The following is a 27,888-nucleotide window of genomic DNA, read 5'->3' on the forward strand; positions in this document are numbered from 1 at the left end:
TTTTTAATACCAAAAGTTGCCATGTTTACCTCTATACAAATTCTTGGACATGAAACCCATGTCATCTGTGTACAATAAACACAAAGGGGTTGTGAGTCACCACCGAGCCAAACCAAACAAATCAAAGTGGGTGGATCTGCGCTGGGAGGGGCACTGTCAAGAACAAGAGTCACTTTGTGTGTAGCATGTGTCAGATTGCACTGAGTATGATAAAAGACGCATTCACAGTGTTGTTTTGTATCAGTTACTCCTCTTAAGGGCAAGATAAATACAAATAAGGACAAATACATTCTGAGTAATGACCCTCTAATTATAGTGAGGCATGTCTTGCCTGGTAGGAGAGATCTGTTTCAGTGTCAGTGCTGTCATCCGCTGGGTGAGACCGGTCGTTTATTGCTCTGATGACCATGAAAACAATGTGAACACCGTTACGAGAACTGGACAGTGTTTTCCCAGTTCTCATGGATGAACGGCCTCACGTCTTTCCCATAGTTTCATACACTGGCAAAATCTATGACACAGTGAGCGATGGTAATGCTCTAGCAGTCCAACGCCCTGTTAATACAACTTCTAATTGTGTTTCCTTAGTTTGTTAATTACTTGGACATTTGTATCGTAATTTAGGAGGCGAATATACTCAGCTCATTTTCCAATATAAGTTGAAGGTGATGAGGTTCATGGGTTTGCCTCATTATGAAGCCTGTGTAGGCTACCCAAACAAACCATCAAATAATAGGAACATGGAGCAGTGACACATCGAAGCTGAGAGAAAACTGGCAGCAAGAAAGACAGGCATGAGTTGGTTGTACTGTGAGAACATTAAATGCATTAATGAGGTTGAATCTCATAAAAGCACAAAAGAATTTATGTGGGAGAGTAAGTGGACCACCCTCCTACACTGATTGATTTGTTAACTATAAGTGTCTTGCAGCTTATTTAATGCCCAGCCCACATGGGCATACACTAAATAATAATAACCAGGATGGCCGCATGACAAACCATGATGTACAGTTCCACAGAATAACATTTCAGAGCAATCTGTTTTACATGGCAGAAATGTCCTGTTATGATGAATTCAGTATTTTCTGTCTTAGCTGCCAAGCATCACCTATAAATCTCGCCATAAAAAAAATCTCCATATGAAAAGGCCAACTCAACATATCAGCTTTGGACAACCCAAACAAATCAGGATTTTTCTATTGGATCTTTTCACACAAATAAATGGTCTCTGTACAAGGGGAAATGAAATACAAAATGAAATGCATCCCCAACAACACCAAGGTCACACAACACAAACACTCCTCGTCTAAATCTCCCTACCTCAGTTGCTGGCGGTAAAATAGCAGTAATTAACTGGGCACACAGGGACCACTGCCTTCTCTTTAAATTTTATTTTATCCTGTATATGGTTCTGTATAGTACTTGTCTTTGATTTGAATGACGTTTCCAAGCTGTGATTTCATACAAATGTCCTCCCTCCTTCCATAATAGTTACTAGACAGCACATTATTGCTTAAAATAAAATTCAAATTAGATAGAGAAAATATCACAGTGAGTGATCTCGACCAAAAATAATGGTGCTCAGTCCCACTTAAAGATCTTTATGGTCACCTGTTTCTCTGGAAAAGTTCCACAACCTCACCATTTCACCTGTCTGCTTTACAGGACATGACTCCCATGTCCCCTTCAACAGATTAACAATAAACTTTTGCACCCCATGAAAGCATCACATGGTTTGATTACTGTCAGGGGTATCCTGTAAAACCTGACACTCCTGCTGAATAAAATGAAACTGGGCCTACCATTCAATCAAAAAGTTTAGTCATGGTTGAAAAACTTAAGTTTCATTTTATTCATTATGGACCCTAACGTGCTTCCTGCTGATTCTGCCAGTACTTCAATGCCCTCTGTATTTTCAAAACCCAAACAAATATACATATAAGAACTAGTGCACTTTAGAGAGATTGATCCAAACTTAAACACATGGTTGCTCTGCCACTCATGTTGCATTCTACAATGTATAATCTGTATTTTGCCACTATCAATGGTCAGTCTCCATTTGCTACAAGTCGTATTGTGGTGTGCTACCGGTGGATTTGCCAAAACCAACAGGAACTGCGCTGATGAATGTGGATGAATGAAAGGAAACTTATGAATATGTATTGTAATCCAACTGGGGAAAGGAAAGAAGGAAAAAATGCCACAGCAAAGCAAAACTGTGTTGTTTAGTTTGTAGTTTTTTTTTTTAAATTTCTTGTTCAAATTTCTTTATTATGTGCTGTTACAAATGGTGCTGCGGTTGATGCATGAAAATGTTCAGTCCTGGCATACAATAAAGCATAAATTAATCAACAATCGACTGATAACAGTCTAATTAACAATACAGGTGTGTAAGACCTCGGGGTCAGTTACATGAAACACCTGGATTTGATTATGAGCAGACAAAACAAACATTATTCATGCACTGTAAATACCACAGACAGGTGGGATTATACATTTGTTAATTCATACATTATGCAAACCTATCTTTATTACTTTATCTACACAGCTTTTAGTGGGGTATTTGTTAGGACTTTTTATGGTGTGGCTGGGGGTTGTTGATTCATAAGCGCACATTTAATCTAACGTTAATCCAGCACTGTAATTAGTAAGAGGATATTAATGCGGGACGAGCAAGCTGGTTTGACCTGCAGTGTACAAGACAGGCCAACACGCAGGTTACTGTCAGACTTGGTGGCTTATCTCTCTCAGCCGTGCACTGGGACTGGACTGGAAAAGTCAGTCGCACTGAGGATGCTCGGCACCTGCTTATAACTACATAACTACACGGAGGCTAGCGTCACTCTGCCAAGTGAAAAGTGGATGGAAAAATCAATGATTAGGTGGCACTGACAGACTCGTTTCACCAGTTCCCACGACTTGGAGGTATTCCTCCGCTCTTTCTCTGCGGTCTGCTATGCTAGCCGAACTTCTTGCTAGCCTGCTGTAGCCTATCTACTACATTACCCTGCTGTAAAAAAAAAAATGAAAAGGAGCGGCGCATATAGGTTTTTGTCAGTTTTCTCCTGCTTCGTCGTTTGCCTTTTCCTGTTTTTGTTTTGGTTCTTCGTCTTTTACTCAATGGTGCTCGCCCCATGAAGCTACAGAGAGACGCTAGCAGCTAGGCTAACACCGTTAGCATCGGGAGAAACTGTCACCGGCTGTACCCACACTACATCGCTTTATTGACAATCCGCCCGATCACATGATCGTGACCAGGAAGTGAAGCTTTCTGGTAAGTGCACAGTGAGTGAAACAGTGCCTTGATTGTTAATTGCATATCATTCGTTTCCCGTTTTAATGACGGTGGTCGGTGCCGGATGCAGCGTTAATGTGTCAGTTTATGATTTTCTTCGCTGAAGTTGTTTGTCGCGTTAAAATCAGGTGACAACATGGGGCTGTCCACATTGTCTGCTGTCACTATGTTGTCTGTGCTCCTGCATGCACTGACAGCCTGCATGCATGTCCAGAGAAAAGTCTGAAAACGCCTTGAATTTGACCATCTAAAAGGAAAGTCGTTTGTTACTGTTAAACAGAGCCTTGCCTTTTTAATCCAGGCATACATGTCGTCTACACGTTGAGGTCTCTTGGTGCAGTATGTTTTCTACAACAGGAAATAAGCCAAATCAAGTGGAAATGATACAACTGTATTTTCCCTTTTTTGTCCTCATATTTTCTGTTCATATCAGGGGCGAAATTAGTCTTATATTTCGCTATTATTGGCAGTAAAAAAGCAGCAGTCAGGTGACTTTTTTTTTAAGCAAACAATGATCTCCTCTGGTAGAGACACACAGCCTTGGTCAGGCTCTCTCATGTGATGATAGTTCTTCTGCATACTGACATTTTCCTCACTGATTGTTTCACATGGCTGAAGATTTGAGCCACAAACACACTCTTTGTCACAGTAACTGTGCTGGTATTTTGAGCTGTCATTGGCCTGTCACCTTGCTGATTGATTGATTGGATTATAGACTGATTCAGTTAGCCCATTGATCTCTCTGATTGATTGAATCCCTTAGCTGGACTCAAGAGAATACCCTCACTGGTCATTTTAATGAGTGTTTGTGTTAGGGTTGTTGACACAGTATATGGCTATGTGTGATTCTGTGTGTAAATGATCCCTGTCCTTAATTCCCCTCACAGATTATACAGCCTGCAAGTGACAGTATGCACTGTAACCTAGAGCTGTTTCCTTTCACAGTTTGCATACCTTGGCAGTGTAGTCACAGTCAGCAAAGTCCCAATGGCGTCTGGTGTCGCTGAAGCAGGGTCCTCGAGTGCAGAGCCCAAGCTGCAGTTTGCTCCCTTCAGCAGCGCTCTGGAGGCCGGCTTCTGGCATCAGCTCACTCAGAAGAAACTTAACGAATACAGGTTGGACGAGAGCCCCAAATGTGTCAAAGGATACTATTATAATGGTGAGAGTGGCAACCAGATGGTGTGATTATTGTGATGACTGTGTTTTATTGTTTAATGATGCTGGTGGACAGGTGTACACACACACACACACACATTCATTCTCTGTTCTGTGCAATAGGGATGGGGACAGATATGAAATTCACTATACTTGTGTGCCTACTCAGTATGTATTGTGATTCTGTAATTATTGTAAATATTAATTCCTTTCGGCAATACTTAAAAAACACTTAAAAAACACCAAAAACATTAAAAACACCACTGGACTATGGAAAATAGCTCTTTCATACTTCTGAAGACATTTGTCATGAGCGGATCAGTCAAATTTACTTTTAGCTTTTAACATTTATTGCAGGCCTAAAAAATAGAAATCAACCAGGAAAACAAAAAACTTGGTGTTTTTTTTTTTTTTTTTTTTTTTTTTTTCAGAGTAATCATAACTTAAGATGGGCAATATGGGCTCACATTTTGGTAATATTACCACAATACTTGACTTTTCCATGACGCAGTTTGCACACAGCAGCACTTATGTCTAACTCATCTTTGACTTCTAAATTATTCAAGACAAAGTACTTCCAGTCTTTTTATTTAAAGTGTGGAGGTGCAGCATGAATCTTCTTTTTTTTCCTTTCGGTCTTTTATTCCTGTGATGATATAGCTTGATTTTCACAATGCTACAACAGAAACCCAGAAGTAAACGTCTGTTTGAATATGTCACATCCCATCTGTTGCATTCAAAGCAGTGTTTTTCCATGTTGCATGAAGTAGAATTATATCCAAAATAAGGACAAGGTATTTATTCATGGTCAGCATGGTGGTATAAAAAAATGTTTTAAAAAAAATCATTATTGGTAACTCAAAATGGGCTGCTTTAGACAGCCCTAGACCTAACATTATGAAAATTTCCTTATTCAATAACACACACAAAGACACACAGATAGAGCTCAAAGATCTTCTGTCCCAGTTGGATCAATAGGTTCAAACAAATTCATGTTATTCATGTTTCTCTCCCAAAAAAGGTGACCCAGTTGGTTTGCCCACTCGCCTGACTTTGGAGTTCAGTGCACTGGATGTGTAAGTATGGCCTGAAAGATTGCCGGTAACTTCCTGTCAGTCAGTTCTAAGTTGGATATCAAGTCATTAATTCCACCATAGCAGCTGATTTACACGACACACAATGATGCAACCGAAACACCAACAATTGTCACATGCCTGGTTTTGCCTGTGAGCCAAAACTGATTTTAAGTACTGCTGTATCATGCTCTCACTTGAAGTAATCACAGTATGAATATGATTATGCCAGTCATGATTAGGACTGCAACTAACGAATATTTTCATTGTTGAATAATGTGACAATTATTTTTTTGATTAATCAATTAGTCATTGCACCTATGAAATTTAAAACTAAGGATAAGTCATAAGTTCCCAGAGCCTAAAGTTATGTCTTCACATTGCTTCCTTAGTAGTCTTACCTGCAACTAAACAAAACAAATATATAGGCTACTTTTTGAATTTTGTATTTATATGTAGCATGGCAGGAATGTCTTCTTTTTTTTTCTTAGCATTTTTAAGGTATAAACAGCAAATGTTTGGTGTCTCTATTTGATAAATGACTAAAACTATTGATTAAAAAATGTAATCATATAATTTGCTCGTTGCATTTGCTCATTGCTCATTGACATAATATACGATCTAGTAGGATTAGTAGGTACGATGAATTTATTAGATGAGGCAGTTATGTATTTACCTGTATTAGAGCTAAAGAATCATATGTAGGCTTATAGGTTTGCTACAAACAAATGTAGAGTTACTGTTTTGACAGTTACTGTGTAAAAGCTCTTGATATAAACAAGGATAGGAGGAGTCAGAAGGTACATGTTATAGTCAGTATCTTGAAGAGACTGTCTACTCTTTGATTATAAATTGGATACTTCTGTTTGAATATCCTTCTGCCCAGTGGTGAGGAGCCTGCATGTTGTTGGAACTCCAGGGTTGTATTGTACATTAGGCTTGGGATTTTTATACATTTACATTTACCCTAGCATATTGTAAACATTAACTACTACCGCTGTAAATTGTTTTTACTATCATTATCTCTACTACGCACTCTAAATGTATAATGCGTGTTTTGCTTTCAGAGATGTTGCGACCCCAGCACGCTGCTGTCCGGCTGTAGGGACCCTGTATAACACCAACACATTAGATGCTTTTAAGACCACAGATAAGAAGGCTCTGCTAGAGAAAGAGGCCAACGAGGTAAAGTACATCTAATGTAAATGTTAAATACACACACACATACACACAGTCTTCTTGAAGAATGTCTGTAAAACAGCTGATATAAAGAAGTCATTTCATATAAAACTATTGCATAATACTATAAATGTAATTGTCATTTTTACTTTGATGCTATAGTGTTTGCTGCCTGTTGTTTTTTATAGATATGGGATGCCATACAGTCTGGGGCTGCACTGAAGGACCCGTCCATCCTCTGCAAATTCATTCTGCTGACATTTGCAGTGCGTATGAACAGTGTTTTCTATCAAGTAACCTGACCTAAAATTCATATGTTGGTGACATTTTGTGTGACTGACTTTCTTTCTTTCTTTCTTTCTTTCTTTCTTTAGGATTTGAAGAAGTACCATTTCTACTACTGGTTCTGCTTCCCTGCCCTCTGTTTCTCAGAGGGGATAAAGATTCTCCAACAGCCTTCTGGACTAGAGAAGGTTTTTTCAGCCAAACAGGTAGGCTGTTAGAATAGTAGTATACCGTTAAAAATAAAATAGTTAACATAATTCTATATTATGTTATACATATTTGGACAGTTTGGACAGTTTCAAATTGAATCAACAGGAATGTTCACTTGGAGGTTCTCGGGCATACACTGATGTTGATGTTCATCGTCCTTTTTAGTTATGATTTAACATTGAATGAACAATTGATGTTGCTCAAAGAAAATACCCTTGGCATTCATTCCATCATGATCCCGCTGACCTATGCTGGCTTATAAATTTGAATATTATTCCCATTCTCATGTAGGTTTTCCTATAGCTTACTCCTAAGGGGAAACAAAAGTTGCAAACCCAAAGTTGAGACAAGTAGTGATGTGTTCAGAGGCTGTGTTGTGTTTGTTTTTTTTTTTTTTATTAATTTAATATTTTGCTAATTACACTGGGGTGCTCTTGAAGACAAAAGAGAGACATGGCCTCTACAAGTCTCCAAAAGGGCCAAAATGGAAAAAAGTGCCTCAGCTGAACCATTTATACACTGGATAGGAGGTGTGTCTCACTGTGGAGGCACTGCCCTTGAAAACAATAACAGAAGAGGTCACCAACTTAAAAACTGCAAGTCAAAAGACATGCTGTTGCATAATACATTAAATGGTGTGTAATTAAATCAAATTTCATAAAATATTCATAACAAAGATGTGTAATCAACTACCTTATCAACTTGATTACAGACCTGTCTTATTGTGATAAATTTAAATTTAATGCAGCAGTTTACCCTGGCTTAAATCAGGAAGTTGGTTGCTAAACAAAAGCGGTTGTTTTTTAATCCTTGTCGCAAGTAATTTTGGAAAAATGAAGGCTCTTTAACCGCTGACACAAGGGACTCCTGTGCCTAACCCACGCATGAGCCTTTTAGTTATGGGTGTGCTGTTTTCATTCAGGCTGTAGGTCTCTGCTCTGTCAGCATCTGCCTCTTGACTTCAAATCTTGACTTCTTTTCTTTTACACTGCTACCAGTAAAGTTTGGAACTTTATAACTGTGGTTACCCCAAAATCAAATATATTAATTTCAGTCAGTTTATCAGTCAGTCACACACAGCTCTGTCTCACTTCTTACTGAGTGATGCTTGCCTGATGTTTTTGTGAGGACTGTAGTAACTTCAGCTACAGCAAAACTTGATGCTACACACCAGCTAGGCGCTGTGGGACTGGAAAGCATCTGTCAGAGTATGGGTATCTGGAGTGATTGCACAACAATTATTGCAATGTAGTTTAGTGTTGCACAATTATGTGTGTCAACTGCCATGGTCATTTCCCACTTTGCTACTGTCATCCAGCTTAAAGGCTCAGTCAGAGTCTTTTGAGTGTATTCTGGCTTTATAATGTCCTCATTGCTAAGTGTAGAGTCAGATAGTACAAAAAATGTTATATATATTGTAAAGGGGTATAGTAATCAGGACATATGTACATTTTCTCTTGGATTCGTCATGCATGTAACACACCAAGCTGATTTTATTTTTATGTAACTACTACATCTATAGAGCATGATACTCCAAGGAAGTTATATCTGCAGTGTATTGTTTTATGAGTGCAGATATAATGAAACAGCAAGCATCATGTATTCTTAACTATCATCATGTTACATTTGTTTGAGTTGATTGTTCTTTTAATGGTCTGTAGATATGCGAGTCATAGAAGGGTTATTGTACTCAACATTTCTGCCTCCCATCTCTCGCTGTCCCAGATCACAGCCTTGCAGGAGGCCTATGATGGGCTGTGTGTCAGCAGGGGAACCACAGCGGTTCCTTACTTTTTGATGAAGTACACAGACGACAGTGTTCAGATGGCTCTCCTAGGCGACTGGGACTCATTCTTCACCGATACCAAGAAGGTGCTACTTCAGTTTGTTCTGTGTATTTGACATTATTGATTTCTGACATAGTTCTGTGGACATAGTTCTATTAATATGTTCAAAACCTCTGATGAAAGCTAAGATACAAAGAATCAAACTTACAAATGAGCAAAAATGAAAAAAAAAAAAAAAAAAAATATATATATATATATATATATATACATATATATATATATATATATATATATATATATATATATATATATATATATATATATATATATATATATAAAACTGTAATTTGGAACATTTTTTCAGAAATTTTACCATCATAGATGTTAGTGGTGCACAGATTCCAGTTATATTCATGAGCACTTCGGATAATTGGCTTATTGGGCGTAAAAAATAATATTACAATTAACAGCAAATGTGGGTGGGTGAAAAAATTATTATTTGACTTTATTAAATACTTGCAGTGATTTACACAGGAGCCACAGCGGTGTAAGTTCATTGATTATTTAAATCTCCGAACACACCAACAGAAACGGTCAGGATCTAATGTTGATTAATATTCTGTGTTCCTCTGCACATCCAAAAGGTCACACACACAGTCCAGGTTCATACAGATAAATAGTTTGAAGTGAAGCAGCCATCCTCCTGATAAATCCTGAGCTCCATCAGCTGTCTAAAAAAATATTTCAGAAACTAAAAGTTAAATTCTGTTTCCCCTGGAGAGTTTCCTCTGTCCTGTCAAGTTTATAGCTAGAGTTTTTAGTTTTGCCTACAATAGTTGCAGCAGTGACATTATTGAAAGCAGCCCCTCTAATCTTTAAGGTAAATTGTAAAGAAAACACTCATACATCAATACAACACAGTAAAGAAATCACCTGGAAAACTTGCGCTGCATAATTTAGAAAGCCACACAGCCAACAGGCACACGTAGAGGTAGAGTGAAATCTCCATGCGGTTGCAGGTCTCCAAATCTGAGAAAATAATTAATTCGAGTGGGTGGCAGGTAGATGATTTATGCATGCACATGGATTCAGATGGCGTCAGATAAAGTCTGCGCATTACTAATAGATATAATTCATCTCACACATTTGGCAGACGCTTTCATTCAACGTGACTTACATATGAGATTTTTATACACGAGCAAGCAAAGATCAATTCAGGAGAGAACAACATCAAGTGCCAGAAAGCTCTGGTTCTGGTCCATAGTTGGCAGTGCTACAAGGCAGTGCAAAGAGGGAATATATAGACTGCATAAAGTGCTTTAAGGAAGGAGGAAAGCATAAAGGCAGATTTTTTTTTTTTTTTTTTTGCACAGTCCATTAGGTGAGCAGTTGTTCCCTGAATAGGTGGGTTTTTAACCTTCTCTGAAAATCTACAGCTCAAGACTGACCTACCATAAGCTGCTTAATGTGCTTACATTAACTCAGCACTGCCTTTGGTTTTATGAGGCAATAGTTATATCCTTTTACAGACATTAAATGTACACACACACACACTTTGGTATTGTAAATATGTTGTTTGGTTTTCCAGGTCACTGTGGGCGTGTATGATCCATGCACTCTGTCTCAACATCCGGGCTGGCCTCTGAGAAATCTACTGGTGCTGCTAGCTCACCGATGGTAAACTGTGTGTGTGTGTGTGTGTGTGTGTGTGTGTGTGTGTCTGTGTATTCACTTTCTGTAAAAGGATATATTGACTGTATGTTTGCAGTAGGAACAGATGCATAAATTCTCCACAGTGTATTTCGTAGGTCCACACTTTTCCTATGGATGTTTGTTAGCAGTATTTAGATTCAAGGCTGCAAAGACAAGAAATCCACTGGATTCCCTGTCTCTGATGTGCAGTGAGCAGATCTGAAACCTTGGTGTGATTGTAAGGGTGGGAATCGCTTAATAAATTACGATATGATATTATCACAATATTTTACCCATGATGATGATGGTATTACGATACAGGTGATTCTGTGATATGCAACATATTGTAAGGGTTTTAGGCATGGAAGAGCACAAGGGAGTAATTTTGCCTACATAGGTAGAGCTGGCAACATAGGTAGAGCTGGCACTGGTTCCACCCCTACTGTATGTGATTGTGGATGCTTATCTGAACTTCCAAGATCATATTAACAGTATCACTTAAGTAGCTTCAAAAAAATGTATAAGTTCAACGTTTTCTGTTAGGATTTGAAAAACCTTGTGAATGTCCATGTTATGTGGTAGATTAACTATAGTAATGGTTGCTTTTGCCCTCTGCAATTTTAGCAAGGACAAAAACTTGACATGCTCATACACTTGCTCTTACATAGCTGCACCGGCTTACAGTGAACAGTAGAGTTTACTTTAAAATTATGCTGCTAGTCTGTAAACCCTTACATGACCTGGCTTCACAATACTTGTTTACCAAATATGATTACAGAAAGTGAGCCAACTAGGTCTCTCAGACCATGGGTCTTTTAGTTTTTCAAGGATGTTGTCAAGCTGCCTGTAACAGCTACAGCTGCAGTTGTTGGAGCAGCCTGCCAGATGGTCCAAGGTATCCCTCAACACTTAGTTCTTTGAAAGGGACACAGAAAACCTTCCTTTTCTCTAAAGACTGACTACAGTTTATGCCTGTGTTTGTATGTGTGGCAAGCTAACAAATGAGATACTCTATATGGACAAAAGTATTGGACCACCTACATATTACACCTACAGGAGCTTTCATGGCATCTCATTCTAAATTGGGGGGATGCCGCCTTTATTACTTACGCCCCTAAGCTTTGGAACACACTACCTTTAGACATCAGGGAAGCCAGCTCACTAGACATCTTTAAAAGAAGATTAAAGACCCACCTTTTCACTTTAGCCTTTAACTAGCTCCTATTTTACTCCACACTGTTGTCTTTTATTGTTTCATTTGCATCTTTTGTTTTATTTCAAATTTTATTTAAATTTTTAGCTTTTTCTTTTTAATTCCACCCTGTGCTGTATTTTATTCTTTTTAATGTTTTATTTAATGTGTTTTCAGATGTTCTTTTTATTTTGAAGCACTTTGAGCTGCAATTCTTGTATGAAAGGTGCTATACAAATAAAGTTTTATTATTATTATTATTATTATAAATCCATAGGCATTAATATGGTGTTGGTCCCCCACTTTGCAATTGTAACAGCTTCCACTCTTATTGAAGAATTTGGAGTGTGTCTGTGGGAATTTTTGCCCATTCATGCAGAAGAGCATTTGTGAGGTCAGACACTGATGTTGGACAAGAGGGCCTGGCTCACAATCTCTATTCTAGTTGATCCCAAAGGTGTTGGATAGGGTTGGATGGGGCACTAACTGTTCCCACAAAGTTAGAAGCATACAATTGTCCATAAAGTCTTGGTAAGCTGAAGTGTTAAGATTTCCTTTCACTGGAACTAAGAGGCTGAGACCAACCCCAGAAAAACAAGCCCATGGTATTATCCCTCCTCCACCAAACTTTACAGTTTGCACAGTGCAGTCAGATAGGGAACGTTCTCCTGGCCTTCACCAAACCCAGACTCGTCCATCAGACTGCCAGATAGAGAAGTGTGATTGGTCAATCCACGGAACACGTTTCCACCGCTCCAGAGTCCAGTGGCGGCGTGCTTTACACCATTTCATCCGATGCTTGGCGTTGTCCTTGGTGATGTAAGGCTTGTATGCGGCTGTGGAAACCCATGCCATGAAGCTCCCGGTGCACAGTTTTTGTGCTGATGTCAATGCCAGAGGAGGTTTGGAGCTCTGCAGCTACTAAGTCAGCAGAGCGCTGACCACTCTTACTCACTATGTGCCTCAGCGCTCGGCGACCCCGCTCTGTAACTTTACATAGTTTCTGTGGTTCCTAAACGCTTCCACTTTTCAATAATACCACTTATAGTTGATCATGGAATATCTAGAAGGGAAGAAATTTTACAGACTGACTTGTTGCAATGGTGGCATCTATTACATTACTATTACAGTACCACAGTGGAACTCAGTAAGCTCTTTAGAACGAGCCATTCCCCTAAATTCAGTGATTAACAGGTGTGTCCAAATACTTTTGTCCATATAGTGTACTTAAATTATTAATAGGCATAAATGCCCTCTCAGTTGAATGGCAAACATTGTGACTGTAGTTGTGGAAGTACATGAGACAGAAGATGATTTGCTTAGTGGTAACGAGCGCTCTTTCATTATTTATGGAAATGCATTTATTGATTGATATCTTTCCTGTCATTTACACTCTTTTGCTTTTATATCTGTTTATCTCCTGTATTTAAGTGTATGAAAATGTACTACAGAAAAAAATGATCTTGCCTATAGGTGAAACAGAAGAGGAGAACAGAAAAATAATTTAGGATTCTGAGACAGCACTACTTCTCCGAAAGGAATACACCTTGATGCTGACATTGTATTTACATTGTATTTCCGTTGGGGTATTCCTTTAAAATCCCAAACTTAGAAGCTGAGAATTTTAGTTTTCTTCTGCCTCTAGCTCATGTCCACTTTACTTGTCATGACAAGAGTAGAAAGAGGTGTAGTCCGTGCAGTTGTTACATGTGGAGCACCTCATTAGCATGTCTAGCTAAGGCCACATTAACTGACTCTGACTATTGTGCCAGAGGTTTAGCTTGGCGCCATGCCTTTACCGCTAAGTTATATGAATCTGGGCCACTGGGTTTTCTTGTGTATTGAGATGTGTTTGGTTTGAAAAGGCACTATATTAGGGGTTAGGTTAAAACAAAGGTTAGAATTAGGATTAAATGAAACTCTGTTCTCTCTTTCTTTAGCTCTTATTTATTTAGCGTTTCTTTCCCTGGTAATATTCACAGGAATATTACCAGGGCACCATGGTCCTGGCTCTCATTATCCTTGTAGTTAACTGCTTCCAATTTTGTGTAGGAATTTCAAGCTTATTTAGCTGTTTTTTATGTTGTTCTTGGTAAGAGTATCAGCTGAATGTCTAAAACTGTTCAATTTAAATTAGGTGATGATCACTTTAGTGTTGTGCATTATGGTTGAGGTTAAGGATTTAACGTGATTCAGTGTCATATCCTTCAGTGGCTGTGTCTGCTCTTTAGCGTTGTAATCAAAACCATGGGCTCTAGTTTCGCAGACCAGGCGAGGCGGGGGCGTAGCGCAGATGCGCTTCGCCAACTGGGTGTGGCCAGGCGGATTTTCCAAGTTTGGCACGCCGTTCTCGGTGGCGCAAGCACTCCGCCGTCCCTCCTACCGGCGGAGGGGAGGAGAGAAGGCATGGAGTGGGTTTGACACAGCCAATTCACATGTAACCAATCAAATGAGCCCCTGTCCTTGCCTTTAAAATGCGCTGCGTGAAGGCGTAATGAAAGTTTACACAGCTGACAAGGAGGTCTGTTGCCGCAGGTGGAGCGGAGCTCAGGAGACAGGCGCGGAGCGGAGACCGGCGAGCAGTGCAGACACGTCACCAAAACCTCACAGGCAGGCTTCCGTAATGTCAGACACATGAACGATGCAATAAATACCGAAAAAAACACTATTCAATGCTACGATCACAATCAGCACATACATATATCTCCATATCAACTGTCCCGTCACAGCTGATGTCAGATCAAAGGAGATTGGCACCGTTTGTGCTGATTGTGAGGTTTTGGTGATGTGCGCCAGCCAGCCAAACTTCCACTGCGCCAACCCCGCTCCGCCTTGCGCTGAAAGTAGACGTGGTTTCAGATGGCGAGCTTTTGGCGCACCTCGGCGAAGCCTTTTGGCACTAAACTGTCACTGCGCCAAGCCGAATCTGTCGGCACCTCCCCCCGCTGCGCCGCCACTCCCATCTCGGCGAACCTCCGCCTGCGAAACTTGGACACTCTCCGCCTCTGTCGTTTCGCCAGTCGAAACTAGCTCTGCGCGGGGTTCGCCTCACTGCGCCACCCCGCGCTGCGTCGGGTTCGCCTCACTGCGCCACCCCGCGCTGCGCCGGGAAACTAGAGCCCCATATGTTAAACCTATCTAAATGGCTCCAAGTACATGTACATGTACATGTACATGCTAATGGTATAAAGATACGCTCCAGTGTATTCTGGCCTACATTACATGAACCCTGTACCTCAAAGTACCAGAGATAAAATGTAGACTAATGGAAGCAAAACCTTTAACATAAACTTTGGATGTGGCCTTTGGCACTGGTTATACTATAAAGCTAAAACAAAAAAGACACTGTGACACAAGGCAGAATTTTACAGGAAGAATACATTTTACTGAAATATTGCAAAGGAAAAAAAGGGCTTCCACACACCATGCAGGAACTGGTGCAAACTTCACATTTATTACAGAGCAGTTTAGTCAAAGGATCCTTGTCGGAGTGTATTCAAATATTTACACAAAGATTGAAAACATGTGTCATCTTCCTGGATGTGCGTGCAAGCACACACACCCCTCAATGTTTTGCCCTGCAGGTCCCACTCAGGCACCGCTGCCCTGTGGGTGCTGTTAACATTACTATTTAGTCATCCTCCCACGTAGCGACGTGTTAATCCCGTGAACAGTACATGTACACACATTTTTCCACACAGCTTTTTTTTTTTTAATTGTAAAACGTCTTTAAACGTTAATTTCAAATTCTTGTGAAATTAACGCTGTTGACACCTTGATGATACATGGCAGGGATTTTTATAATGGCTAAAATTGTACCTCTGTCGTGTCCAGTATTTCGTTATCAAATGCCTCATGTCACTGCAATGCAGGATAGTGGATGTTTCCCTGGAGTGCACTTCTAGTACATCTATTGTTAAACTATTGTAGAACTAAATTTATCCTAAACTTCCTGGTAGTTTTCTTAGAGCAGACATGGACAGATTTGCCATGTTGACGTCCTTGTATTTAGTCTTGATGAGGATTTCAAAGTGCAGATTTTATTTATGAGGTAGATCATACATCATTCATGCATCATTAGATGAGTAAATACAATGTGATTACACTGAATTAGATTAGAGATTGTGTCTTGCCTTGATCCATATTGTTACAGAGTATAATAAATACTGGCATTCACATTTTAGGCTTTTTTTGTACTTTGATATACCAGCTAATATACAGATATCATTGTCCCTTATTTAATATCAGCAAAAATAGTTACCTTTAATTTTTAGGCATCAAATGTTGTGCAAAAATTTTATTTAGAATATGAGGCAATGTTACTCATGTATGAATAAATATAATTTAATGTGTGAATGCAGTAGTTGCATTTCAACAACACATAAATTCTGAAAAATACCGTAGATCATTACACCACGAATCATCTGAATCATCTGAACATTATATAAGAACTGTTGCTACAGCGTGTGCTGTGTCTCTTCTTGCTGTATGGATGTTTGGTAGAAACAGTCAGTGTGGAAGTATACACTTTTAGGCACACTATCAGTAGTTTTTTTGCCCCACTTTTCCCTAGAGAGTCTAGTTTTTCCTGGCACTTGTCATTTACTTCCAAAATATTTTCATTTCGTCATTGTTTATTTTTTTATTGAAACAGTATAGTCCCATTGAGACTAATCTTTGTAGCAATAGAGTCCTGCATGTAACATCGGTGTGTTGGCTTATCAGCTGCATACCCTGTGGTCACAGGCGTTTTTTTTTTTTTTTATGCAATACAAACCTCATCAATCTTGTGCATGACTACACTTTCACTGAGTTTTAAATATAAACTGTTGATACTGGCTCAGATGAAGGAAGCTAGGATAACAATGCAGTCGTGATGTCTCGCTTATTCAGTTGTGTCACTGGGTTTGACAGTATAAGCTGACCTTCGTCATTGAGTGCCATATAAGGGGAAATGTTGCGATGCGAAAGTGTGTTTATTACGTTGCTAACTGTAACAAGTATTCATTTGTTTGTGTTGTTTGTCATATTGGTGTGTGCATGAGAGAAAGAGACAGTGAGAGGCAGAGACAGAGAGAGAGCATGTTCCATGTTAGGTTGAATATCTCCCTGTGTTATGTGAGATTGTGTTACCTGTTATGCTTGCTTATTTTGTATTGTGTATTGTATTCTGCAGTCTCTGTATGGTGTGTTTGCGCTTTACATGTAGGGCTGGGTAAGCACTAATCACTATCCATGGGTCACAATATTATTTGTATCATAGTATGTTGGGAACTGAAGAATGAGACTCTCTCACTCTGGAAGGATGTTCCAGTTCCTTTATCTTCAGATACAGCTGAGCACTTTTTTTTTTGTATTTAGCCATGTATTTATATTGTTTGTACAAGATAAAACAAACTTTCCATCCTTCCCAAGTGTGAGAGCCTCATTCTTAAGTTTCTGATGATCTGAGCTGCACCTGTTGAATCTTGAGCGCAGACTGCTTTCTGATTAGACGTATCAGGGCAAAACTGTACAGAATGACTGAAAATGTACAACTGGACCTTAAAATGCAACCTACTGCACAACACCTGGGAAGACTAATAAAATATACAAAGCACTGTACAATAAATAGTGTGAATAATTGACTCAAAACCATTCCCACAATTCCCATTCCACTTATGGTAATTAAAACAGAAATAACACATTGCACTGAAATGTAGGTGATACAATTAAAAGTAAGTGCATGAATAATACATGTCAGTAAAAGAGGCAAAAGAGGCTAGAGAAGTGATATAGGATGCTGAGAAATAATACTGCGCTACTCGTGCATTGATTTTTATTTATTTATTTTTTTTTACACAGCTCTATTTACATGCACATTGTTTTTGAGAGTGGCTTTTGCAACTAAGTGTGTGTGTGTGTGTGTGTGTGTGTCTCAGGGGTTCAAAGCTGGACACAGTGGATGTGCTCTGCTTCAGGGACAGAACGCTCCAGGGCAGCCGCTCCATTCAGCACAGTCTCATCTTCCAGGTCAAACTACCTGAACTTCCCCTCAACTCAGGTAGTTTCTTGTTGTGTGTGCGTGTGTGTGTGTGTGTTTTCGCATGTGTCCACATGTGTGTGCACATTCCATTATGCGTGCAAATGCTTTGTCTTTGAGTGTTTGTGTGTGGATGTGTGCATTGCATCTGTGTATTTTAAAGCACGTCTGTCTGTATGTATATGTGTGTGTCGGTATGTGCATACTCACGCATACATACAGGCTTTTGTCCTTGTTTGTCTTGTTTGTCATGTGTGAGCACAGGTGTGAATCTGTTTTGTATAAAATGTAATTGATGTGAATGGGCACAGTTATTGGTTTGTGTGAGCTCTTAGTTGTGGCTCACCTTCCATTGAGCCAGTCTGCTCCCTCCCAAGCCACGCAGAACTGGCAAAGCTTCTCTTTTATTCCTTTATCTGTTAGAATAGAGGATGAAGGCAATTTAAATGGTAATAGCAGACGAGGTTGGGAGGGGGCGGGAGAGGCCTCCCACAGGAAGCTCTGTGATCTGTGAAGGTTTTTGTCGAGTTCAGACGAGGTATCTTGCTTTACCTTGTTTTCCCTCAATAGCACAGTCTGGTTTTAATTAATTCACAGAGGAGGGTGTTTGTTTAACAAAACTCTATTCATCTATTGTGTTTTTTGGTATTACTTTGGATGAAATGAATCAGTCCACCTTGGCCCTGCTGTCTGACTGAACCAGGTTAAGCACCATCACAGGTTAACATGTGACTGCTCAGACATGAAAGAGCCTTGATGATGAAAGGAGAGGGAAAGGTATGTCACCTGATTGTTGGCCTGACCTATGGGTTTAATACATCTGGGAAGATGAAAGATTTTTAATGAAAAAATGGAAAATAGATGGTGGCATCTTATTATAGCAATTGGAGGGAAAAAAATTAAAGTAGTTTTGGGCGACATATGGATATTATATTGATAATGTGGTATGAGACTGGGATTTAGATACAGGAATATCGTGATATGGTGTAAGCAATGTCTTTTCTTGGTTTTAAAGGCTGCATTACAGTGAAGGAATGCAATTTTCTGAATTTATTAGACTGACCAAGCACCTTGATATTGAAGTATTTGATTTTGCTCTCATATCAAGACAAGGTCAGTATGGCCTATTTTATGTCATGCCTATGATACAAGAAAGGCAAAGTATCATTTCTGCTGCCTTCAACATCTTCTTTTAAATTATTAATGTGCCTTTTTCCCCAGTGTGTCCTAAGAGTGTGGGCTGGGAGAAAAACCCTAAGGGGGCAATGGGACCCAGGATGGTTAACCTCAGTGAATGCATGGACCCTAAAAGGTAATTCCCAAGAGTTATGTTAAACCTAGATACATTAAAAATGTTTTCAAATTCAGAAGTGTGTTCAGATTCAAGCCAGATTTCAGAATATAAATATAATACATTTTTTCATTATAATGTGCCATGAGCTATGTACCACAGTTTGCAAATAAAAACTTTAATTATAAAAGAAAATAAAGCTAATTATTAAACTGTGCTACAAGCTGGACTACATTCTTCAAAATTTGGGATATGAATTTCAGGTCAAGTACTGCAGTGCTGAGCCTGGCTGTGTTAGCTGCCCTTATACCCTGAGTAAACATGTTGTGCATCAGCTGAAGCAAATGTTATGGATAATTCGGTCCTCAAAAATGAGTCATGATACAAGATAATTATTAGACCTGGTGAACTTTCGTCATTAATAAATCACAGCACAAAACACACTATCTGAAAATTCCTACATTTTCTTTCATCAGAACGACCCTAATATCAAAATCCTGCAGAGATTTCCATCTATTCACTTATTGGGTTTTAATGTCCTTCATGTCATGAACTCAAAATCAATTTTACTTTGGTGTTATCTGGCTGTGGTGGGATTATATTTCTATGTACCTTCTTAGAAAAGATTATTGTTTGCGCATAATTTATACAGGCTTATAGAGGCTGACTAGGAAGAATTAACTCCATTAAAATGGCCATAATGCCGCGATTTTTATTTCTCTTCCAGACAATCCCCATATTCATTCCTAAATTATTTTTTAATGAAGTGAATAAACATATATCTACCTTTATATGGAACAGAACCGTACCACGGATTAGGAGGGCATTTCTTTAGAGGCCGAGAGAGAACGGAGGTTTAGCGTTACCAAACCTGATGCATTATTACTGGGCAGCTAACCTTCACGCCCTCTCATATTGGATATCTGACATCCCCGGACTTGAGGCGCCAGTGTGCTTGCTTATGGAGCATCATTCTAGCTCGCCCAACTCATTGGCTGCCCTGGCATGTGCACCAGTGCCAATTATTAAGCGGCATCACACAAATAATCCAGTAATTGGGGGCTCCCTCAGAATTTGGTCACAATTTAGAGTCCATTTTAAACACAAGAAACCGCTTTTGTCAAGTCCTATTCTAGCCAACCACTACTTCTCTCCCTCTCTCATTGATCCAGCATTTAAGCTGTGGAAAGGTAAAGGCTTCACATGTGTTAGGGACCTCTTTAAAGATGGTGCTTTCATTTCATTTGAACATTTAAAGGTGCATCACAGTATTCCAAATAGTCATTTTTTCAGGTATCTGCAGGTTCGAAACTTCATCAAGACACGCTTCTCACCTCCCTTAACTCCCATAGAAGAAGATTGGGTTGACGATTGTGTTAACAGGGATCCACAAACAAACGGCTTTGTCTCATTCGTATATGACACAGTCCAAACTGTAGCCTCTCCCTCCCTTCACCATATAAAGGCTAAATGGGAGGAGGATCTTAACCTGCAGATACCAGATGTGACCTGGCAACTGGCAATGAGTAGGGTGAATGCATCCTCTATTTGTATCAGACATGGTCTGATTCAGTTCAAAATATTCCACAGAATACATCTTTGCCAGAGCAGACTAGCTAAGCTCTATCCAAATACTGACCCAAGCTGTGAAAGATGTCACCAGACCGAGGCCACCCACAGTCACATGTTTTGGTCGTGCTTGAGGCTAAGCTCTTTCTGGTTACCCATCTTTGACACCATTTCTTATGTTTGTAAGAAAAAGATTAGCCCTAACTAAATAATGGCAATATTTGGTACTACACCTGAAGGGATTACACCAACTGTCAGTTGGAAGAGAGCTAAGGCTCCAACACATCAGCGCTGGCTTGAGGAAGTAATGGCCCATTTAAAGTAGGAGAAACTGAGGTACTCCTCTCAAGGCTGTACTAAAATATCCTATAAGGTGTGGCAACCATTCATGGATTATTTCAACAACTATATGCACTGCACAAGGCTGACTAGGAGTGTAACCTAGATCATTGCCAATATTCAGTTCACATGAGCAATATTTGTTTTCACAATGATTTCCAAAGATTAATGTTCTAAAGAGCATCATCCATTCAGCTGAAAACATGTCTTTTTCATAAAGGTTGCCAAAGTTATTTCTAATTTATTTTTTTGTGTTTTATCCGGAAATTTTTTAGGTTACATATTTTCAACTTGCATCACAGTGGTTTAGCAAATAAAAATAATAATAATAAAAAAAAAAAAAAAATCCTGAGGCTATCTGTGGACCCTGATGTTTTGCAGTCTGTCAGACATCTTTTCATATGGCCACATTATCTGTACAAAAGTGATAATAGCTGCACCAATCTTCCTGGTAAATGGCAGACTCCTGAGCGCATCACAGTATGAATGTACGGGGCTTTTTTTCCAGTTCCCTTGAATTTGAGTGACACTAGCAGACTTTTTGCTGGCTCTCTCCAGGCTTGCAGAGTCATCAGTGGACCTGAATCTGAAGCTAATGAGGTGGAGGCTGGTTCCCTCCCTGGACCTGGACAAGGTGGTCAACACCAAGTGTCTGCTGCTGGGTGCCGGGACACTGGGCTGCAATGTAGCCAGGACTCTGATGGTAAGGGGAGGATAGATGTCTGGATGGATAAAGCAATAAGATCATAATTATTTCCCTCACCACCAGAGTTTAGCTGGGCTGAAGCCTGTCTGGCTCACAACCTCTGCTTCACTACTTTCAGAGTAATGAAAATATCAATGACCTGTGACTTTAAATGGGATTGTGGCTTCTGTTTGAGAGCCCTGCTTTTTTATTCTGTTTTTGTCTTCTGTCCACACTAAGCCAGTGTTTTCTACCTGTGAAAATAGGTAGAAAAGTGTTTAAATTTGAAATCACCTCTCTGGTGTTGCTGTGTGCAGGGTTCCTATGGATGCCGGAAATTCTTGAAAAAGCTTGAATTTGAATGTGGTAGTTTGAAGATTTGAAAAGTGCTTGGATTTTGAATAAATTCCTTGAAACTGCTTGAAATTGCAAATGCACTTTCATAGAAAATGTCTGGGCCTGTTACATATTTTGACACTTGAAACTTTGTTATGCTTCCTTTTCAATTTGTCTCCCTTTTATATAATGCTCTCACTAAACATAATTTTGTTTTTTTAAAGCACGTTGACATCTGATTTAATGTGACGAAGAAGTATTGTGATCATTTTGAATAGCCATAAACAGCCAAAAGGTGCCAGAAAAGCTTGTAAATGCACCTTGGAAATGCTTGAAAAGTGCTTTAATTTGATTCATGAAAAGGTGTAGGAACTGGCGGAGGGAGAATACAGAGCTTTTTGAAAACACTGATGTAGGATTGTCATGTGACTAGAATGGAGCATGCAGAGCACGCATATGCCTGCACGTGCTCGATATGGGACTTTTGGAGACTTCAGTGCGAGTGGAAGACTTGTGGAAGATGGTTTGAGAACGTTGCGGATGGAACGCCAAACTGGCATTTTCAATTGTACTTGTGATCATGTGGACATAAGGAAGTGATTAGGAGACAAACATCAATAATGCTGTTACTTGTCAGTCAGTTTGTTGTGCTGTTCTCTAACTGCAGTGCTGTATATAATGCTAATTAAATGTAAATTCTTTATTGGCTTATAATTAATGTATTTACCAGTTAAAGGGAATTTAATGTGATGTTTTCCAGGTTAAAACAAAAGTTATGTAAAATGATACCTGGCCAAAAAGTTTAAGGAATGTCATGGAATTTTATTTTAAACTTGGAAAATGTTAAATGTGAAGCTCCGAAAACATTTCCTGATTGCATGAGTCCTGAGTGATAGTTGTATGTAACCAAAGCAAGACCATGGACAATCACATCAGCTGCTCAGAAAGATGTGTAATGAGTTGCAGAAATTGCACACCATGCCGCAGAACAGTGGAGTGATTTGCTTGTAAAGAGTCTCTTTGTCCTCTCTTGTGCTTCAAATTGTAATGCTCTCAGACAGCGTTGACAGCAGCTTTGAATTTGATGACTTTCCCATGAATTGTATGTACTATTTCAGGTATTTCGTAATCATAATTTTGGCCACAACTTACTAACTCTCTGTGTGTTTATTGTCCAAATCTTTGCCCCTGACGCCCAGGGTTTAAGTTTTGGATTCAGTTTCATGCCTGTGTCCACGCTTGTTTTTTTTTTTTTTTTTTTTTTTTTTTGACTAGTTATCTATTGCTCTAAGATGAATATCACTCTGTCAAACGTTCTTCAATGTAGGAATGAAAAATGGCCCACTTCTCATGTTATTCCTTTTTGTGATGAGGCCAAAGTTTTTGTTTTTGGTTTAGATGACAGAGAGGGCTTTTAATGAAAACAACTAGAATAATAAGTTGGAAGTATTTCTATCTGGAAGAGCATATGGATGCCTTTACTCTGATAATTAAAATGGAATACCATTGCACTTTAGTTTTGAATGATGGCAGGTCAGTCATATAAACTCAGCATCCCTCTCATTGTCAGTGGAGCTGCTCCAGTCTGCACACAGGTCATCATCATTGTTCAGAATTTTTTTTTTTTTTTTCTGGATTAAAACATAAGAAACTTTTACAAATGGTGATAGAGCTGCCCAAAATAACAGGATTAAAATCTGTGCATTTTGTTTTAGGAAACCCTTTGTCCTCTTTCATCAGTGTCTGTTCTCCGTTCTCCAGGGTTGGGGAGTGAGACACATCACCTTTGTAGACAATGCAAAGATCTCCTACTCCAATCCGGTACGGCAGCCACTCTATGAGTTTGAAGATTGTCTGGGAGGCGGCAAGTCCAAAGCCATGGCGGCTGTCGACCGCCTCACCAAAATCTTTCCTGGTGTGGTGAGTAATAAAATAAATCAATAGAGGTCAAGTGAGTGGAATGTGGGATCTAAAATTTCAGCGCCGTCAAAAGCTTTTACAGATAATATTCCCCTTCTTTTTGTTGATTCTCCTCTCCACCAATCATTTTCACTGTGTTTTCCCTAGCTATACATAATTTCCGTTCAGCCATTCATCATTTAGACACAGGTGCTGTGCACGTACTTCTGTGAACAGAGGAAGCGATGTGTGTTGTGTGATCACTTCAGTTGTGTGTGCTGAAATTGGGAACTGTGGAAGTGTAGTCTTGTAACACAGTTATAGTGAAAACCATTCACCCCAAATGTTGGATCAGGATGCAAACAGGGTGGAAATGGTTGCAGAAAGGACAAATTCAACTGGAGTTTACTGACTTGCTTATAGCCTTTGTCAGGTGCAGACACAAGACTAATATAATAATAATGATGATGATGATGATAATAATAAGAAGAAACTATTTGTATAGCACCTTTCAAAACATAGTTTCAAAGTGCATCACACTGCAAAGTAGAAGGCATGATCTAATAAAATGACAATAAAGTAAAAGAATTATTGAAAGAACATAAAATCAAATAAATTAAAATGAATATGCAGTGAGGTAGTAAAATACTAAAATGGATTAGTAACCACACACAGCAAGCAAGGAATTAAGTGAAAGCGCATTTGAAATAGTGGGTTTTTTAAAAAAGACATAGATGTGCCTGATCGGGCAGGTCATTCCAGAGCGACGGGCCCCTGATAGCCCTGATAATTTTGTGCTGCGTCTTCTTCAGAGCATAATGTAGCAAGGTTCAAGGTTCAAGGCTATCTTTATTGTCCCACTAGGGGAAATATTGTTTTGCAGCCAGCATTCATGTAAAAGCAGGATATAAAAGGGAAACATTAAAACAGTAAATCACAGGGCTAGAGCAAGGAAACTGAAATTCATTCCTGGTGCAAATGTGCAAGAATGCAACAAGAGTGCTGTTTTCCACTAAGCATATCAATAGCACTTAGGATAAAGGAAACACAGTCTTTTAGTCCTACAAGCAGGTGCCCTGAAACGATGGTTTTAGGGCAAAAGCTAAAACTCCCTCTGGAGTGGATAGTCTTGACAGTCCAATATTGCATTAGCCGTCCTAGGACTTCCTGTTGAATATGTGTAAAAGCTTAGCCTGACTCCTCCCTGAGATCTTACTGGCCAGTTTAACAAGATCTCCATGTCTGTTCTTATTGGACAGATAAAGATTTCCAAACCAAGCAATAATACAAAAGGTTAAAACAGATTCAATGAAACCTATGTAAAAGACAGTCGTCATCTCAGGGTGGAAATAACATCCTCTGTTGGCTACTCATGCAGGAATTCATATCATGATGATGTCATCCATTAACCCACAAGTCTGTAATCATGCATTTGTGCAAATGGTTATTCTAGCCTGATCAAACCCAGAGTAGCCATGCCTGTTGAGATCATACAGGTAGACTCTTTCACACCGCCAGTCTCACCTGCTTATAAATGAGTCTTTTCTGCAGTGTGAAAGCGCCTCAAGAATCACTCCTCTGATTTTGGCTTTCCAAAAAAAAAAAAAAAGAAAAAAAAAGAAAAGCATAACACAGTTCCTCTATATCATTCAAGAGGTTGGTAGAACAAAGATTATGGTTAGATGCATTTGTGTTATTCTTTTACCTTTGGGTAACAGCTGTGAAATTGTATCTGTATTGACTTTAAGATTTCATTATCTGAATTTTGTTTATTTTAGACTTATAATTATATTCCTGTTTGATTGGTTATGTCTCAGATATGATGGCCAAACCATGCAGAAAATGAACAGTCCTCTTTCTTACATATTAATGCTGGTGGGCTCATTATTTTGTTAATTAAAGAGCCGCATCTCATGGGGGAAATATTTCAGTTGACTACTAAGCAAGCAAACAGTCAGAGCAGGCTTGTGTTGTGGCGTGAAAGAATGCACCCACCGCTCCTCCAAACCGCTTGCACATTTTTTTTCAGTAAACACATATTTTGAAATGCATATTTGGTGTGAGTCATTGTGTGTTCATGTGTATGTGCTCTGGGAGATGATGCAGATGGTTCACAGCAGAATGATTCACTCGACTTTTGCCCACAATATCACTCAATCCTCAGATTTATGGATTTAAGAAAAATGGACACTCTAACCTATTTATTAGGTATTATTATTTCCTTTAGCAGTTCAGCATTCAGAGCTTTGTAGTTGTTTTGTATCTTCTGATGCATCACCTTGAAGTCCAGTGAACTTAACAGCACACTCTTCTGTAGCTTTGGTTGGAGATTACTGTTGCAGGAAAAGTAGAGCCCAGCCCGTGTAAGAGAATGTTTGCACCCACTGGGCTTCTAGGCAACTTGTGAGTTTTGACAAAACTGACTAAAACTGACTAAGAGCAGGCAGCGCAGAACTTTCCTGTCCCCGGCAAGCCTGTCTCCTCAAGCTTGTTATATCACACAGTTTGACTCAGTGTCTGACCGGGGCAGCTCTGATGTAAGTCGCCTTGAGCTCAGTGAGTTTGAAGCATCAATTTGAAGCAATGACCTCACTAGGCTTTCAGTCAGGCCTTGGAAATAGGCTGGACAAGACAGCGCGAGCCAGGATTTTAGGGTCACAAATGAAACAATCAGTGCTCCCACTTTTCTTTATATGTGTGGGTGTATCAGTACAAAGAAATCCACCGTCATACACAGACAAAACAACAACATGAAATGCTTTTGGGAATTTTGCCAGACCTGCAAGTTAAATGTGTTTGTTATCAAACAATCTCTCTTCTCTGTCAACACTCCCTCCCTCTTTCTCCCCTCTCTCTTTTTCTTTCCATCAGTTCACTCACAGCGCACTGATGAAGGGGTGATGTTTAGGGGTGTGTGTGCTATTAACGACTCTGTTCATTCTATTACATAGTCACATTTACATTTCTTGCATGTAAAGTCGCAATGTTGCCAAAATATAGAGAGTGTTAAAGTAAGATTAAAAAAAGAAACATAACATTTACAAAACTGATGGATTAGATAAAGATAACTGCACGTATAAGGCAATGTCAAGATAATTATTTGTCACATTCAGTGATGCCGTTTTAATTATGCGTCCCTCAGTTTGTGACATGCAGTCACATATTGTGCAGCTTAGTGTGCTGCATGTCCCTCTCCTCGGAGAAGCTGTAACTTTTCGCTGTCATCAAGCTTTGTGAAGGTTGGAAAAACTAATCAAAATTCTTAAAGTATTCTTTCTCTTTGTGTCTCTTTCTTTCTTTCTTACAGTTTTTAAATTTGAAAGTGCTTTATTGGCTTGATAGTTTATGTCTTTCATTGTCAAAACATATTATGACAACATTACAATCACAAAAGCAAATCTCTAGCAATAGCCTAAATAGGAATTCTGTCAGAACCACTTTCCCCTCGAAGAAAAGGGAAGGGAAAAAAAGACATAAATTTCTCTTTCTTTTTTTCTCTCTCGCTCTTTCCTGGAAATAATAGAAAGGGAAAAACACCCAGCACGACCCTCTATGGCCTTGTGTTGCCATGGTGGGTGGTGTCCGTGTCATCGCCCACCTGCTTGTCCCCTACATATGCTGCATCCACGCCTGTCTCTGTATTTATATGTCCTTTTGTGTCTGCTCGCCTGTATTCTTCTGGGCCTAAGGACACAGACGCATTCAGTGCAATTCCGAAAGAATGAGGAGAAATGTGAACCCAACAGGCTGATATTGAAAGGCGCCACAGAAAAGCATGAGGTTCCCTGGTTCACATGAGGACACAATGTTGAAAATTTCACTTGCAAATTTGATGTTTTCTCTATTGACAAAGACCGTCAAGTGACATTTATAGCTTGC

At 39.3% G+C, this 27,888-nt stretch overlaps 1 protein-coding gene across 2 annotated transcripts in view; it reads left to right on the forward strand.

Annotated features, from left to right (window-relative positions):
- The first annotated feature begins 2,660 nt into the window (after positions 1–2,660).
- Positions 2,661–27,888, forward strand: part of atg7 (ATG7 autophagy related 7 homolog (S. cerevisiae)) — a 72,126-nt gene continuing 46,898 nt past the window's right edge. Inside the window, exons 1-12 of one of the 2 annotated variants that reach the window (XM_030052126.1) lie at positions 2,661–3,274; positions 4,241–4,454; positions 5,472–5,526; positions 6,591–6,708; positions 6,891–6,968; positions 7,077–7,193; positions 8,923–9,069; positions 10,573–10,661; positions 17,790–17,911; positions 19,112–19,202; positions 21,648–21,792; positions 23,872–24,030. In XM_030052126.1, the coding sequence (XP_029907986.1) occupies positions 4,283–4,454; positions 5,472–5,526; positions 6,591–6,708; positions 6,891–6,968; positions 7,077–7,193; positions 8,923–9,069; positions 10,573–10,661; positions 17,790–17,911; positions 19,112–19,202; positions 21,648–21,792; positions 23,872–24,030 (1,293 nt within the window). In that variant the 5' untranslated portion in view covers positions 2,661–3,274; positions 4,241–4,282. Of the gene's footprint in view, positions 3,275–3,399; positions 3,424–4,240; positions 4,455–5,471; positions 5,527–6,590; positions 6,709–6,890; positions 6,969–7,076; positions 7,194–8,922; positions 9,070–10,572; positions 10,662–17,789; positions 17,912–19,111; positions 19,203–21,647; positions 21,793–23,871; positions 24,031–27,888 lie in introns of those variants that run through there. The other variant, XM_030052128.1, reaches the window with a different exon arrangement.

The sequence above is a fragment of the Myripristis murdjan genome, chromosome 5 (genome assembly GCF_902150065.1).
Source record: "Myripristis murdjan chromosome 5, fMyrMur1.1, whole genome shotgun sequence".
NCBI classification, from domain to species: Eukaryota; Metazoa; Chordata; class Actinopteri; order Holocentriformes; family Holocentridae; genus Myripristis; species Myripristis murdjan.